The 17,543-nt window shown below is 43.7% G+C and overlaps 1 protein-coding gene across 1 annotated transcript in view; it reads left to right on the top strand.

Moving 5' to 3' along the window:
• Positions 1 to 1,096: 1,096 nt before the first annotated feature.
• The window catches only part of KPNA3 (karyopherin subunit alpha 3), a 53,178-nt gene continuing 36,731 nt past the window's right edge, over positions 1,097 to 17,543 (top strand). The window contains exon 1 of the mRNA XM_075741879.1: positions 1,097 to 1,405. Within this exon, the coding sequence (XP_075597994.1) occupies positions 1,322 to 1,405 (84 nt within the window). The 5' untranslated portion in view covers positions 1,097 to 1,321. The remainder of the gene's footprint in view (positions 1,406 to 17,543) is intronic.

Raw genomic sequence — 17,543 nt, 5'->3', positions numbered from 1 at the left:
TTCCGAATAAATAATACTGTGTTTCATGGAAGGTGTTAGATCACTGCTTGCTATTGTTTACAATTACTTTACATCACCCTCACACATCCTCTTTTCTAGCCTGGAAATACTGGGTGTGACCGAAACGCGGTATTTGACCCAGCCTGTTGTGCCCAGGCTGCCATCGACCTGGAGGTCCTGGGTCTGTTGGCAACGTATGCAACTACCACCCCAGCTGCACTAATGACTTGGGGGGGTTGCAGTAGTTTTGACAGTTTGGGGACAATTTGTTGGATCGGCAGAGACCATATGTAGATACAACACCCTCAGGCACACGCAGCTGCCGCGTGCACGTGTGGTATAAAGGGTGTGTTCGCAAAGCGCCGGATTTGCTTTCCAGGTAGGGCTGGCTTGCAGGGCACGGGAGCTGAAGGAGACTCGGGACTTCCCAAAACATCTGGGTTTGCTAGATGCTTGTTGTGCATTTCCCAGGTGACATACAGCGACGTTAGTGCAGTCGTCGGGCGCAGAGGGAGGCATGGAGCAGACCCCCGACACATGCAGGTGAGCCACACCAGGGAGGTCAGGGCACGGTGCACCTGGGGGACAAACCCCACCTAACAAGGGCACAGGGGCTCAAGGAGCTTCCCGCAGGCCGCGGGGGGGGGCCCTGAGCCCACCGCAGCCCCCCCGCCAGAGTTGATCCTGACGGGGCAGGTAGGGCCCAAGGCACCCTCAGAAGCACGAGGCCACGGAGGACCGAGGCACACCACTGCCGGCCCCTCCCCGCCGCCCTCGACGTTTCCCGTAGCCCCAGCATTGAACCGAAACCCCCGGACCGGACCCGCGCAGGCCCGGCCCGAAGCGCGGGGCCGGCGGCGTTCCCGCCCGCCCTGCAGGGCGCGTTCCCGCCCGGCTCCACGTGCGAGGCCGCCTCCCCGCCGGGCCTACACCCCCCAGAATGCAGCGCGGGGCCGCCGCGGAGCAGGGCGGGCAGCACAGTCCCCGGCCGCCGGCCCCGCGAGGCCTCCCTCCGGTCGTTACGTAGTGCGGCCGAGGTTAGGCGGGAGGGCCGCGAGGCGATTGGCGGAACGTGCCCGCCGCGTCACGTGTGCTCGCGGCCGCTCTCCCAGTCACTCAGCAACGGCGCGCGCGCTCCGATCCCTCCCTCTCCCCCCCCCCCCTCCTTTCCCCGCGCTCCCTCTCGTCACGGAGCGTCCCGCTTCCCCCCGCCCCCCTCTCCTCCCCCCCCCCGCCCTCCCCTCGCGCGAGCCGCCGGGAGCCGCCGCCGGAGCCGCCTCGCAGGAGCTGTGAGCCGGAGCCGCCGCCGGGAGCCGCCGCCATGGCCGAGAACGCCGCCGCCGCTGCCGCCGGCCTGGAGAACCACCGCATCAAGAGCTTTAAGAACAAGGGTCGCGACGTGGAGGTAGGTGCGGGGCCGGTGGGGCCCCGGCCGGGCCCGGCCTCCGCCTCCAGCGGGCGGAGAGGAGGGGCTGGGGCCTGGCCGCGCTCGCGGCGCCGCCGGCGGGCGGTGGGAAGGAGGCGGGGAGCGGCCGCCCGGGGCGGGCGGGCGGGCGGGCGGCGGCGGCAGGGAAAACGCCCGCGGGGTTTTTTTTTTTTTTTTTTCCCTCCGTCATGCGGGCGCGGCCGGCGGGGGGCGGAGGAGGCGGTGGCGGCGGGGGGAAGGGTTGGCGCGGCCGGGCCGAGAGCGGCTCCAGCGTGCGGCGTGCGGGCCCCGCCGCGCCCCCTCCGCCGCCTCCCCTCCGCCGCCTCTCCGGCTTGCCGGGGTGCGGGAGGGCCCGGTGGGCCCCGCGCCGGCGGCTGTGCTGGCGCAGGGCCGGCAGGCGGCGGGATGCACACCCCCCTCCTCTCCCCTCCTCCCGCAGCTCTTCTTTCTCCCACCCCAGCTGCCTCCCCGTCCTGCCTCCTCCCCGCGCCCCCTCCCCCGTGCTCGGCGGGATCGGGGCTCGGATGGGGTGGACAATGGTGCCGGCTGCCTTTTGTGCCAGGCCCTCTGGGCGGTAATAGCCCTTCCGCCGGGGCGAGGGGCTGCCCTGCCCGTCCTCCCGTGCCCCGCTGTGCCGCTGCCGCACAGGGAGGCCTGTGCTGGTGGTAGGGGCCGCTCCCACGCTCTGATCAGCCGTTTTGCGGTGTACTGTGCTGGCCGATTTTACTCCCTGCACTGCCTTAAATCTTTTTTTTATTTTTTTTTTTTACATGCTGGTAGGCACATAAGTAGTCTTCTGCTGGGCGTCTCCATCTCAATCGAGAAGGTGTGTGGTGCTTACTGAGGCTTATGGGGTGGTAATTTACTCCCCCGAATTTGAGAGATGCTGTGCGATTAGAAGCTTATTCCCTGGAGGTATTCTGAAGGTCTTCTGAATCTGTGTGTCATTACCGGGGGTATCTTCCTTTCTAGTCGCATTTGAAAAGGGAGGAAATCCTAAGTCTTGTGTTTACGTTTCTGTAAGAGGAAAGGAAAGGGGAGGGAGTTGTTCTGAAATCAGACTAGGATTGAAATCAGATTAGGATTCGCTGGGGTGAAAACCTAAATATGTGTCAGATTACTTTGACTTCACCTGCGGGTGTTTTCCATGCTTCTGCTGATATTATCACTTAATTTCACTTCTGTAATCAGTAGGGCTGGAATTTTAGTCCTTTGAAAGCACGTTTTGAATTTTAGCAGAATTCACACCTCTGCTGCTATTGTTTGGGTGGAGACAATTTTATGCAGGTCAGGCTTAGCAGCAGCAGTGTCTTTAAGATGACATTCACGGTGTAAACTAATCTTTATCTTAATTTCTGTTTAACTTGGTGACAGTGAATCTTTCTCACAGAAAATATTGTATGTAAGGAGTATGAGAACTTCAACACTTCTGGCTAACATTAGTAAACGTTAGAAAGTAACTAAAAATTACCCATCCTTCTGTTTAGCAGTTGCTTTTCAGGGTAAGGAGGAGGCGTGGTGGGTTTCTTTTTCCCCTTCTCATCCAGTGAGGCTCTTCCTGCTGCTCCTCATTCATTTTGTCCTTGTCTCATCTCCCCGTATTGGTTGCTGGCTTTGTTGTTGCTTTCTCAGTCACTGGCCTGAATCCATCAGAGCTCTAAACAGGGAAAGGTTAGGTATGTTCATGCCTAGTGTGAACTGATCTGTCATCCATACTTGCTTATATTATAGCATGCCCGAGACTAGAGGAATTAAATATCTGCCTCTATGGGGCGGGGAGAAGGGAATTGACTGCCTAAGCTTTACTGAAATTAGTTGTACCAGACCAGCTAAGATAGCCTAGCTTTCATTTCCTCCTAAAGGGGAGTAATTATTTTGGAATGGGGTATTTGCTGTTATGGAGAAGTATATCCTCTAGGGTTATCTTCCAGGGCACTGACTGACTTCCTTTTGTGGCTGGGCCTAAGACTGTTTGGTAGATAGTGCCAACAGTGTTAATATGGTTAAAGCTTTTATGTAAGAAATATCTTTTCTTTAGCGGCAACAGATGAAACACAGAAGTATGTAAAAGTTGTATACCCATGGAGATATGCTAAAATGAAATTTAGATTAATGTAAAGGACTGTAAAAGATTAGAAATGTGTCAGCGTCTTTCAAAACAACTTAATTTGTATTAAATGTCTGAAATTTTCTGTTACACCTTTTTGACTCTTTTCTGATCATGGTACTTATTTAAAAGTTTGTGTTAGAAGTACCCTTCTAAGTAAACTTTATCTAACTTAAGTCTCTGGAAGTAAACCGATGTAAGTTAAGTTTATAGTGGAGAATGAAGGAGCACAGCAGTGCTATATAGTTGCCATTACTTACCGTGCTTCTCTTGAGATACTGCTACACAGACTGACCTGCTGATTGGACAGTTTCTAGTGAAAGTTATTTGTTCTCCACAAAATCTTTCTTTTCTAAATCAAATATTATATGTAATTCCCAAGTGTCAGCAATTAAATGCACTTGTTTTGGTCCTGGTGCTGCCATAAGGAGTTTTGTGTAGAGATCCTGCCTCCAATTTTCTGTATTTAGCATTGATGCCTCCTGGTTTCCAAAGTTATCGTTGGCATTGATCTGCATCTACACATTTTGTCAAATTCCACCAAGGAGAAAATAAATGGTTAGGATGATGAAGTAATAAATCATGGTCTGATATCTAGATTATATCCTTTGGAAAATCTAAAATATTCAAAGCCATATGCTTTCAAGTTCAGTTTGAAAACAGAGATGTTTGAGTCACCTTCTGCCTGGAGACAGTCATGCTGCCTTTGAACTCGTCAAGCTTGAATACATTCTTTAGTAATCTTCCTTTGGCTTCTAATAAATACTGATGAGTTGTTATTGATCCCCTCTGGGTACAGACTCTTCTGGCAGACCAAAATACTTACTCCTTTAATTTGTAGTTAACTCATATTTTATTACTGGGTTTGCTAGGCCATATAATTGTCTTTGCTTTTGTTAATGCAAGTTTAAGGGAAACAAAAGATGAGTGTGTACTTCTGTTTTATGTTAAGACGGACCTCAGTACCCCATGCTCTCGCTGTGCTCCTTTTCTGAGAGCAAAGAAATGGATCTGTTGAGCAGAAGTCAAAGTTTCTGACTCCTTGACCTGCACAGGTTCAGTCTACTTTTCCTTGTTTCAGGTTTGGGTGGCCATTTACTACCTTTTTGTTGCCTTCCTCTGTTAAGAAGGTAGAGTTGTGTATATAGAACTGGAATTCTGATTTCGAGGTATTAATACTTCTAGAAAGTATTTAGCCCCCAAAAGGGATAATAGCAAAATCAAATGCCAGAAGCAAAGTGTTACTCTATTAGTTTGCGTTCTTGCTTCTATTAGTGAGACTCTTCTATTTTTATAGGTACTGACATGTGATTAGCAGCAGGCAGAGCTAACCTGAACCTGCAGAGCTGAGCTACAAGGAGCCAAGACACTAGTGGCTTCATCTGGACAAACAACTGCCAGAAGAGTTTCTCCTCACGACCTTCTTAATTTTATATTCTCCAGAGATGTGGAGGGGCTTTTTAAATCGTCCCATATATGAAGAGAAAGATTTCCTGTGTTGGTCATAGGCATGTAGTCATGAGTCCCAGTAGGTTTCTTCTAAATGTACAGCTCTGATTATTCCAATACAACTGAGGCTTTACAGGATAAGATTAAACAGTTGCAATCACTTAATTCGTGATACCCCTAATAACTGCTGTGTTTATTTGTTTATATTGACATCTAAGCTAACCTAGCTTTTAGAAAACCTAATTTGAACCTTCTGATTTTTCTGTTTGCAGTTCTTCAGCTTCATTCTTTGCCTAGTAACAGCCACCTTAGACTTTTTTACTTCTCCAGTTTCTTGGATCAGAAGTGTTACTTATTCTTTATTACAATAGCAGGCACCCATATGTTGGCTCACTGTTCTGATGTTTAAGGTAACAGATCAAACAATTCAGCCGATTTCTTTTTGTTGGGATTAGTCAGCATCCCTGGGTAAAACTGAGGAAAAATTCTTGATGAACGGAGGTGTTATAAATTGTAGGGCTGTCTGCATGACTTACTGTTATTTTTGTGTGTGGCACAATGAGACTATGCGGTCATCTAATTAGCAAAAATGCGTACTGCATCAAAAGTAAAGCTCCATGTGTACTCATTTAAAAAAAAACAACTAGTGAGGAGTTAGTGTGTTACAACCTGAATAACTTTCTGTAAAAACACTTTCATGGCTAGGATTAAAATTTCCTTTTTGTATACTTGTCATACCCCTAATCTTAAGTCAAAAGAACACAAGTCCTTGAACTTCTATTGCTTAGGCCATAGGATTAACCTCCTGAAATTTGTTGTAGGCTATTTACCAAAAGGAGGCATAGCCACTCTCATCTTTCACCTACTCCTGCTCTATTTGATTTTAAGCCTCAGAGGTCCTGGCCAGTGAGGTCTTTTCCGCAGTTACAGTTTTTTTGGGTAGGCAATTGTATCACTTTTGGGTCCAGGGACTTTGAAGGATTCAGTTTTATTCTGTACCTTCAGCATCCTGACCCCAGATGAAGCAGAGGAAGAAACTGGGCTTAGCCCTGATCTCTGTCGTCATCTGGCAGCTTCAGTATATTTACTGTTGCTGCTATGCTAACAGTGTGAATCTAGTTCTTGAGAATGCTTGAATTTATTTACATTTTTCTGTCATGCTGCCATAATTTTTTTTGCGAGCAGAGGAATATCAATCTGGAGAGGCCAAATCTATATAGTCTCCGTGCATCTGAGAAAGGTATAGGTTGACTTACAGCCACGTTCCTGTCAAATGTCAAAGGCTTGTTGCAGTGGAGGTATCATAGCTGCGGAGTGTTAATGAATGAGCAGACATGCTGCTACCAGCTCATTTCTTGATGCAGTTCTGTGCACTGGCAAGTGTTTTTGCTGTCTCCTTGTACTCCCCTCAAACGCTACATGAAACAAATAAGACTTGTAGCAATCCCAGAAAGCCTGTCACTCCCAGATACTTTGCAACAATCCAACTTCTTTCAGGAGTGCACTTTTACAAGTTGATCAGCTTTCTGCCTTTCACTTTACTGGCACAGGAATGGATACTGGCAAAAGGGCTAGGAGGGAGCAGGGCTGTAACAGCTGATTTAAGTTGGTTTAAAGATACTGCAGACCTGCTGTCTTAATAGCCTCTCTGGCTTGGTGAATCGTAGTAGTTTAAGTAAAAACACAGGTGTCAGGTAGCTTCCTGTTGGGAAATGGATTTAATATAAAATCCAGTACTCTGATGCAGAGTTTCTAAACTCTGACTCCCGCAGCTTCTTTGTTACCCTTTCAGACCAGTGTATATATGTACTCTTGGGAGAATACAGGTGTACGTGTTTGTACCTTGGAAAGAATTACATGGATAGGAAGAGGTGGATGTGGGAAGCCTCCTTGGTTGCTATTGCTGCAGAATTCTCCAAATTTTAGTTAGTCTGCAAGTAAATAGCACAATAGTCTGAAATGTTTGTGTCTCTTGGCAGAAAACAAACACCTAGTAAGTCCACTTAGATATGCCATCTTATATTTTCCTTGTGAGGTTCAAAATCAATTGAATGCATTGCGTTTTAAAACATTTAAAGACACAGATACCTTAAGAAGTCGTTGTTTATTTCAGAAATACCTGTGGAGAAAACAATTTGGAGATGGCCTCTCATGATGAATGTAATTTTTATAAGCTGATTGGGATCTGTGCTTGCTGTACTGGGGCCCAATTATTGCTGTTTGTTGTTGTGATATACCAAGCCTTCGCTAATCTTTCTGTAATTACAGAATTTGTTTTTCTTCATTCTTGGGTATTTCTAACACTACAGCAGTTGCACAGGTCTCTCTAAAGCTTCTTCTGTTAAAGGATTGATTTTTAACTTGTTAACTGTCAAAGTTGGTAGCAGTGTAGTTGTCATACTAGTTTTAAGAGCTCTTTAAGTATTTTTATATAAGTTCTCTGAGGCTTTCATAATATTTGTGCGGTTCCAGCACATATCCAAGCAGGACGTTTTGTTCTCTAAAACTGTGTTATCTGAAAAGACAGCGATTAGGAGGGTGTACTAGCTACAAGTGAGTGATCAGATTTGTATTTATTGTGGGATTGGAAGTGGAACGAGGCATCTAATTTATAAGATTAGGCTAGAAGAGGCAGTGAACTGGTTGAAGCTCATGGGGTGTGTCATCGAGTAGTAAAGACAAATTGCCAAGTGAACTAACTTGAAATGAAAAAGAAATGTAAAACCTGTATATTTTCCAAGAATAGAGTCTATCAGTTGTTTCCAAAATACCCAGCACTGTGAAACTCTGATGCTGAATTGGTATTCCTGGTTACTTCCATAATAGCAGAAGCTGTCGGCTTTGCATTTTATTTCACAAAATTTGACATGGGTAGTCAAAAGAGCTAGTTTCTTCCATACAGTTAGTCCTGCATCAGAACTGTCTATGCCTTGGAGTAAGCTGGTTGCAAGGCTCTTCATGTTTGATTTTCTACTCCCTTAGCCTCCTGAGCCAGCCCTTCATGTCTAGAGAAGACCTGTGCTGGCTCAAAGAAGTCATTGCGAAGGGGAAAAGGTATACCCTGTCTAGTGATGTTTAACTGTGGGCTTATTATCCCTTCACAGTCAGATTGACACCATTAAATGTGCTGGGGAAGCTTCATATTGTTTCTTCTGGGTCAGCTGGCGTTTGTCTCCTTTCTCAGGTTAAGCAAATGTTAGTCAGTTTTAAACTTGATTGTCTGTGTGTGTGTGTAATCAATACAGCAAGTACGAAATAGGAATATATGCTGTACGAATGGCTGCAGGAGACAAAATTAGAATCTTCCCCATTCGAACACCTATTACTGAATGACTCGTTTTCTCCATATTCTGTCATGTCTGACCAGCTGAGGATCTCTTCTTGTGCATTTTTAACCTTAGTTATTGTCAGATTCAGTAACAGGTGGACTTTGGAGGTAGTGATAGATGATTTGCAAAATCAGCTTGTAGAAATGGCTTCCTTGTAGTTTGACTTGTTAGCTTTGATGGAGATGTATTTTAATGAAGCCCCATTGCAAACTTGCTGGTGTGGAACATAGTCAAAGCTTGTCTGCATGGTTAGAAGGTGGTCAGACAGGGTGCTAGGGTGACTTGTGGCCAGGTTTTCAGAGATGCAGTAAGGGATTCCTGGCCAGGTGCAGTGTGAGATTTCAAGTTTGCCATTCTCAGAATTTCCTAGTCCTTGCTTTTCTTAGTCAACTCCAGAGTAAGTCACAAAGTTGATGAAATTATGCAGAGAGACATTGTGTGTGTGTGTCTCAGGTAAGCTAAGGTCACCCTAACCAGCAGATACTGTCTTTGCATGCAGCTCTTTGGCATCAGGGTCTCATGCTTCTTTTCATGCACACAAATGTTAGATGCAAAGTCAGTGGTAGTGATTTCTCTGCACCAAAAATCTGACTTGCAGCCAAGTACAGAAGGCTTTCCACATCAAGAGAGAATCCTGAAATGAGAGCGCCCTGCTAGGAGTCAGCAGGATCCTGTTAACCACTATTTGTCAGGTGTGCAAGAAGAACGTAGGCTGGTAACGGGCAGTGTTCATAACACTGAACAAAGCAGTGAAGAGCAACCTTCCAGACAAGAAGAGATGTTTAAGGAGCTCTGATATAGGCAATCAATGTGACAGCGCCTTTGAGCATCACGAGCTGCCAGTGGCAGTTCAGAATCCGGCAGTATCCTCTTCCTGTGCCCGTTGCCGATAGGGTATGGCCCACTATACCTCTGTGCTCAGTGTAATCTGTGTTTTGGTGGGTCCTGTAGCTATGAGGTTCAAAGGAGTTTTATATTGTTTCTTGTCCATCAAAACCAGACCACTTTTGGTCATCTTAAGTGACTTCTTAGGGCTAGCCAATACCCTTTTTATAGAATGACATGTTGTGGTGGGTTGACCCTGGCTGAGGGCCAGGTGCCCACCAGAGCTGCTCTATCACTCCCCTCCTTCTCTAGACAGGGGAGAAAAGGTATAACTAGAAAAAAACTTACGGGTTGAGATAAGGACAGGGAGAGGTCATTCTCTAATTATCATCACAAGCAAAACAGACCAAACTTAGAGAGGGAATTCATCTTATTTATTACTAAGCAAAACAGAGTAGAGGAATGAGAAATAAAACCAAATCTTAAAAACACCTCCCCCCACCCCTCCCATCTTCCTGGGCTCAACTTCACTCCCAGCTTCAACCTCCGCCCCCCCCTCCCTCAGCAGCACAGGGGGGACGGGGAGTGGGGGTTATGGTCAGTTCATCACACGGTGTTTCTGCCGCTTCTTCATCCTCAGGGGGAGGACTCATCGTTCCCCTGCTCCAGCATGGGGTCCCTCTCACAGGAGACAGTCCTTCATGACCTTCTCCAACGTGAGTCTCCTCCACGAGGTGCAGACCTTCAGGAGCAAACTGCTCCAGCGTGGGTCCCCCACGGGGTCACAAGTCCTGCCAGCAAACCTGCTCCGGCGTGGGCTCCTCTCTCCATGGATCCACAGGTCCTGCCAGGAGCCTGCTCCAGCGTGGGCTTCCCACGGGGTCACAGCCTCCTTCAGGTGTCTCCACCTGCTCCACCTGCTTCTGGGTCCTCCACGGGCTGCAGGTGGAATCGCTACACCCCCTCATCCTTCCTCCATGGGCTGCAGGGGGACAGCCTGCTTCACCATGGTCTTCACCACAGGCTGCAGGGGAATCTTGCTCCGGCGCCTGGAGCACCTCCTCCCCCTCCTTCTGCACTGACCTTGGTGTCTGCAGATGTTCTTACATCTTCTCACTCCTCTCTCTGGCTGCAAAAGCACTCTCTAACTGTTTTTTTTCTTTCTTAAATATGTTATCACAGAGGCGCTGATTGGCTTGGCCTTGGCCAGCGGTGGGTCCGTCTTGGAGCCGGCTGGCATTGGCTCTATCAGACACAGGGGAAGCTTCTAGCAGCTTCTCACAGAAGCCACCCCTGTAGCCCCCCGCTACCAAAACCTTGCCATGCAAAACCAACACACATGTAAACTGGAATTTTGAGAAACTGAAGGCATCCTCAGGGACAGAAATATGATACCCAAAATGTTCAAACAGCAGAAATGTGGAATCAGGGCCTATGTCACGTTAAAAAGTGAGGCAGAAGTATCTAGAATTCATGATACTGAAATGATTAAATCAGAAGGGTTGCTGACAGAGTTCATAAAAGATTGTGGGATGTCACTGGAGTGTATTTTCTAATTCCTAATTTTCCTGGGTTGTCAGCTGGGTTTGTTTTTTTCTCTTGCATCTTGAGCAGAATGATCTCTTCATAGATTTAATTAGGCAGCTAGCACATGTTTAATCTTTTTTTCTTCTTTTGATTATAACTTTCAAAAAATAGAGGAAAAAAAAAATCTGATTTCATTTGAGCCATGTAATATTATACCAAAAAAAGCTTGCTGTGGTTGAATATAGACTAGCTCTCTAGGGAATTGATTTGTTGTTCTTTCATGGCACCCTATGAATGTATGTAAATTGCAATTATTGTTTCCCATTTTATAGATAGAATAATAGGACTTTTTTTCCCCTCACTTAACAGGGAGGTGCTTATAAATATATCATAGAATGATTGTCTGAGGTACTTTGATATCACAGTTAAAGACTGTTTAAGTATCTGGAAAAGGAGTGTCTGTTCAAACACAGATTGCACAAGAAGGTATCTGGCTAGTATTTAGCTTAGTAGGTTTTCTCTTTTTTCCCCCCCTTTTTTTTTTCTTCCCCCTTCCTAAGGGAAACTAGTATAAATATTTGGCAAGCTTAAGAATGTCTGGTCTTCCGTGGCATTTGCCCCAGAAGTCTGTGAGGCCTTTCTGACCAAACACTTCATTTTGTAATTAGGTTCTTGAAAGTGGTTATCTACAGCTTTATAAAAGCTTTTACATTTTAAAGAATTTATTTAAGTCTTTATGCTGATCTAAATATCAAAATTCTAGTCTGATGTTTGCAACTAGTTACCATGAACAGTCATTTTCATTTTGCTCTGCTGTTCTCTGTTTTCATGTCTTGTACAGAAGCGAAGATGGTATTTTGGCTGTGAAGTATGGCATTAAAAGTGGTGGATTTTGTTTCTGGTAACATCTGTTAGGAAAAAACCTGAACCTATACCTCTGAATTGGGGTCTTGTAGACTATAGAAGAGGAAAGGGGCTCCTGCTCTTTGCAACAGCATTCATCTGTTCTGTTTGAATAGACAAGTTGGTGTACTTTCCCTCCTTGGTAAGGGAATGGAAGGGACACTTGCTTAGAAATTCTAGGAGACAATGGAGGTAGTGTCATGTCTTGTGAGAGACCAAGGAGTCATGTAAGTGCTTCGCTTGTTCTCCCTCAAGGATAGGATAAACTTTTATTTCTAGGAGATTCTAAAGCATCTGTTACGCTGTTTGTGTAATACAGGAAAATAGCAAATATCTTTTTAGTGTTCACACATCTGAATAGAAATTTGTGTACTGTCAAAAGTAGATTCGTGTAAAATAAAACTGTATCAAATTTCAAATTCTTGTACATATTTAGAGTGTGTCAAGAAGCTTAATTTTCTAATTTTTTAAAAAATTGTGAATAGTAATCACTTGTAATTAGGCTGTCTTGGTTATCCACTGTTCTTGGTGCTTATTTGGCATATCACAGTATTCAGATAAGGCAGAGCTGGCACCATTGTAAAATTCAGTATGCCCTTCTGTTTCCAAAGTGTACAGGAAAAGAAGACAGACTTGTACAGATATCTTTTAGACCAGTAGTTTCTTTTGGGCTGTAGCATAAATGACCAAATTCCATAGTCAGGTTCTTTGAGGTGGACCCTTGTCAAAGTGGAGATAGCAGTGGCTGCATTGCCACTACTGTTTGGAACGCTACGTGGCCAGGTTCCTTGCTCTGTTAGCACCACGGGACAAAACGAATACTTTGAATTAGTTGGTGATCCTTGCTGCCTGCCTCTTGGTCTGTGCAGACCAACTGTTGCACAGTGATGAGTTAGCTTGAGGTCCTGTGGAATAACCAGGAAACTTCAGTTTGACTTTAGATGGAGTCCATATGGCTGCATTGCAGTCTTTGGTCTGATGTCAGTAAAGCTGTGATTAACAGTGTTAAGATCGACATCTGAATGGAAATGCTCTAAAACTTTTGACTAGGTATAATGTCCTTGATTCACATAACAGCAGTAACTGGTAATCTACTAGATTCAGTCTTCCTTCTCCCAGTTGAGTTTTGATGTTGAATAGAGAATTCCAGCTCTTCTTTTATTCTATATTAAAACAGCAGATAACATGTTAATTGTATTCTGGACTGTTTTGTGTCCTTTGATATTGGTGCAGTTTGTGTTCAATGCAGCCAACTAGATTGCTTCAGGTCTCATCTCCTGAGGACTGTTTGATGTGACTGTACTTGTAAACCAGATAATTGGTATATGGAAATTAAAACATGAGTGCTCACATCTCCTTTGCTGGTAGTAGCTCAGTATGCAGGTTAAACAATGCGGAGAGGGTGTCGGGACCTCGAAAAATAAGCTTACAAAAGAGCTGGTAAGAAATAAACTTAGCAATTGCTTTTCTGCCAAGATCTTTTTGAGCAGTAGAAGTAGATAATGTGGATGGGCAGCTTTGCTTCCATAGGGCTTTCAGGTGAGTCAGCATCATGAGCAACAATAATTGGAGGCTTGTGGCTTTCCATATTGGCATGCATATCTGACTTCAGTGAGTCATTACCCATCACTAAGTAAAAGAGTCCACTTTACCGAGACTAGCCAGGTTCAGATAATTGAATTATCTTGCCACAGACTGGCTAACAAAAAGCAGCTGGTATTCATTTTAGGGGCTCCAAACTTGGGATTAAAAAAAAAAAAAAAAAGTTGGTGTATGGCAGCTTCAACTGCAAAAGAACTAGTTTTCATTCAGTGGCCTTTATTAACCCTGAGGAACACAAGCCCCAGACAGATTATGGCATACAGTACAGTAGCATAAATACTGCTTTCTGTTCCTGATGTACCTAGTACTGTATTAAAGGTTATAAGCCAAGAGGAAACTTTATAGCATTAAGGTTCTACAGCAAACAGAGAATCTGAACCAATTTCTAATACTTTCTGCAAAATAACAGAGTGTTTCCCTAGAAGAGGAGCAAATACCTTTTGGGTCAAACAGTAATGAAATGAAATAAAATTCTCTTGGAGTCTCAGGTCAGGGTACAGGCACACTGTAAGTGTATTTGGCTGCTTTGGTAGATCTGTTGCTTGTACTGTGGAATCCATGCCCCCCCCCCCCCGCTTGCATTTCTAACTGGGTCAGCATAATTTAATATGGAGCTATGATAACAAAGCCAGAGGTGAAGTTGTTCTAACTTTGTAGTCTATATGACTGCAAAAAAAAAAAAAAAATCACTGTTTTTCTTAGAAGGACAATTTGGGGCTTTATGGGAGTACTTGGTAATTAGATAAATCTCAAAATTGGGTGTGGGGAAGAAGAGTCTTCCTAGAACATACACTGGAGGGGGGTGGGGGGAAGGCTCAGTAATAATCCATGATGCTTGTAACTAAAGGAATAAACCTAGCAGGAAGGGTTAATTTTGACTAAACATTGGGTTTAGTTTGGCATGGATGTCAAATCTTTTTGCCTGTCCAAAAGAAATAGAAGGGATGAGTGTGGACAGCGTCGCTGGTTTTAGTTCTTTCGGTTGTGATAAAGTGGTTGCATTCAGACCATTGTGATGCTGTCCCAGCATTTCAATTCAGCAGTGCTAGTATTTTTCCTTCATGTTTTGTGATTTGCTTGCAATTCTTGGAGTAAGCTATATGCACTTTGAAAGTGTGAACAGGTTCAACAGCAGTATCACCTTCTATCAGTGTCCCTTTGTCTCTTTGTTTTTGGCTGAAGCCAGCTGTACCAGAACAAGTAGAACAATATCATCAGTCTAAGCCTCAACTTTACACATACTAACAAATTATATTCCTATGCAAATATGGAATATTTAACTTTAATGTTAACCGAAGATAGGCAGCTGACAACCTTAATCATCTCAACTATTGTGTACAAACAAGCACTTAAATTTTTTTTCTGACTAAAACCAGCCCAGCTCCTGAGGCTTTTGCATTTTCATGTGCATTGCAGTATTTCATGCTTGTTAAAAGGTGTCAGAGAAGGAATAAGGAAAAAAGGCTAGTAAAGCAATTTCCAGGGAAGAACAGCATTTACTTCATCCATGCAAACACCTTCTCCTTTCACTGTATTGCACCCACACCTATGTTGTAAAGCATTTAAACTATACTCTGGGGTATGCTCATATGCAAGAGGGGAGGTATTAGTTAAATTCAATCCAGCTGTTGGAACTGGGCCGGGTTTTTTTCTTTCAGTTAGGCAGGTGGAAGTAGACTGGAATTGACTTGCAAATGCTAAGCTCTTCGGGTAGCCTGTATGTTTAATCAAGCTACTTTACTATCCCAGCTATGTATTCAGGGTAGCTCTTTCCTGTAAGCATGTATCTTCTGTTTTTCTGAGACCAGGTCCTGTAATGTTGAGAGACAAGAGCAGAACTAAAGAATTTAAATGACCAGTTATCTTTTAATGATGAAGTTTGTAGATGCAGAGAAATTAGAATCAGTCAGTGAATTTTTTCTCTCTTTTCCACTTAATAGCTGAAATTTCAAAAGCAACTAAATGCACATCTTACCCAAGTTCCTGAAAACCTGTATTTTTATATCCACAGAATAGCCAAAACTGATATTGGTGTGGTGTTTATCTTGTCAAGGTGAGCCTGGCTTTCCCACTTCTGTGTACTAACTGGAGGCTGATGCATGCTTGTGGGGCAGCTGGCAGGCCAACCATGCTGGCAATATTCATATGCTGGGTGGCAGAAAAACATCTGTTTCCTGCCTCTCCATCTCTGATGTTTTCTGGACTTGCTCCTGTTGCAATGGATGTGGTGTAAATGTGTTGATTAAAAGGTGATGCTCCTTAGGTATCCCACTTAATGAGGTGGCTAGTCTGGGTGAGCACCACACTGAGCTCTAGATCTTCTTGTTACAATGGTAGGTAGATTTGTCATCATTAAATGATGGTTATGCTTTAAGCTTCCCTCTGACACAGTTGGTATAGCTAAAATTGGTTAAAATGTTTAAAATTCATACCACTTCCTGTTGCAGCATTTATTTTTTCTGTACAGAGAATGTATGTTATTAAACGTCTTGTAGATGAAACTTCATTTTTTATTTCATTTAAGAAATCTTTATCCCAGCATAACAAAGGGAGTGTAATGACTTGAGCTTCTCACTAGTTGTATCATTCACACATTTAAATAGTTTTGATTTTCTGATTTGTACTGTAACTGGGGATAAAGTAATCTTATCAGGTATCCAGAATCTCTTTTCTCTGAAAGTAATATACTTAAGGGACTTTAAAGTGCTTATAATCAATTAAGATTGATTTTTAGATATGAAGTAGAAATTTCAAATTAACAGATCCTAAGACTAGTCCCGATATTTCATTGTGAATGAGATCTAATTTGTGTAAAATAGTACTAACGTTTTAAATCATTCCTTCATAAATAGAAGGAGTATTCTGACTGCTGTGTCTCAAATGTGGTTTTGTCCTTTTGAATTAGCCTGAATTTTCACTACATTGGGTATTTGCTACAGAGGGTTTTGGAAAATGTTATCTTGTTCTGATGTACATCAGACAGGTATGCAGCTGATTGGTTTTGGGATTCCTTGATTTATTTTTTTTTTAAGTTTACAGAAGCTATGTAAGTTGCCTTTTCAGGTAGTTTAATGTATTATGCATTTAAATGTTTTCTGTGTTAAAGGCTCAAGAAGCCAGATGAGCTTGCTAGACTTAATTCTCTCTAGAATCTCAATACTATTCAAAACTTCAAAGTAATCTTTTATTTGTTTGTTTGTTTGCCAGGAAGGTGCAGATAGGCTGTCTTAAGACATCAAGTGGTAGTGTTACAGCAGTGATACTTGCTCTTTAACGTGTAGTGACCATCTTGCGCACCTTTGTACAGGGTTTCACAAATGGCACTTGTGAAGTGTGTGTGGTTGAGCCAGAGGGTCCCAAATGTTTAGTCACTTAAAAATAATTCTTTGAATGTGCTGGCAGTAAGGGTTACTGTTACAGTGATGATTCAGAATTGCACAGTCTTATCTTTAGCCATTGCTTATTGATATCCAGAGTTTTATGTACAGTTTTTTATCTTTTGTCATAAACCAAATAGCAACTGAAAATCAGGAAGACATTTCCCTTCTCCACAGGTGGCTCTGAAACTGAGGTATGAGTTTCTTGTCAGCTTCTTTTTGGAAGAGAGAGAGCTGAAATGCTGATCTGATGAGGATGGCTGTATTCTGCATTGCTTCTGCCCATTGAGTGTGTCAAAGGCAGTTCTGCAGGGACTGAGGCATTCTTTGAAGCCTTATTTTGAGCATTGACTTGAGGCTTGCTTTGTTTTCAAGGTCTAGTGTCTCTTAAATCTCTTGTCTTTTGTCAGCTTAGCATTTTTGTGGTTTGTATCAGCCTGAAACAAGGTTCCCTTGCAGCCCTTAGCACAAAAGCCTTAATGTGTGTAGTGATTTTCTTTATTGGCATATAAAATTAATTTCAGTTTTTGATACTTTGATGGAACTAGGGATTATTTTTCTTTCAAGTGGAAGGTGTTAGGGAGAAATTCTTGGCACATAACACTTTGTATCTGGGTTTGGAAGGTTATTCAGAAATTCAGGGTAGAAGTGTGAACACTGATATATCTAACAGCATCTAGTAAATCTTGTGGGTTTGGTGGTTTCAGGTTTTTTTATTTTAAAAAATAACAGAATGCCAGGGAAACTGAAATTAGAAGCATTGCTGAACATCAGCTTTTGGCTTGTTAGAAGACTTAACAGTACTTGGTGCATTACTGTGGTTATGTCACCCTGTTGGACACACTGGTGAGTAATTGTTCTTGGCCAAATGGGGAGAAGAAATCTCTTGTTACAAAAGCCCTATGAACTTAAGTGTGACTTGAGTCATATGTAACAATTGAGATGTAATGTTGTAACACAACTTGGTAAGTGTGGTATGTTCTTTTTTCTTAATAGTA

The sequence above is a fragment of the Balearica regulorum genome, chromosome 1, assembly GCF_011004875.1.
Source record: "Balearica regulorum gibbericeps isolate bBalReg1 chromosome 1, bBalReg1.pri, whole genome shotgun sequence".
NCBI lineage: Eukaryota > Metazoa > Chordata > Aves > Gruiformes > Gruidae > Balearica > Balearica regulorum.
The sequence above is the reverse complement of the archived record's forward strand: the minus strand, read 5'-3'. Positions and strand labels throughout refer to the sequence as shown.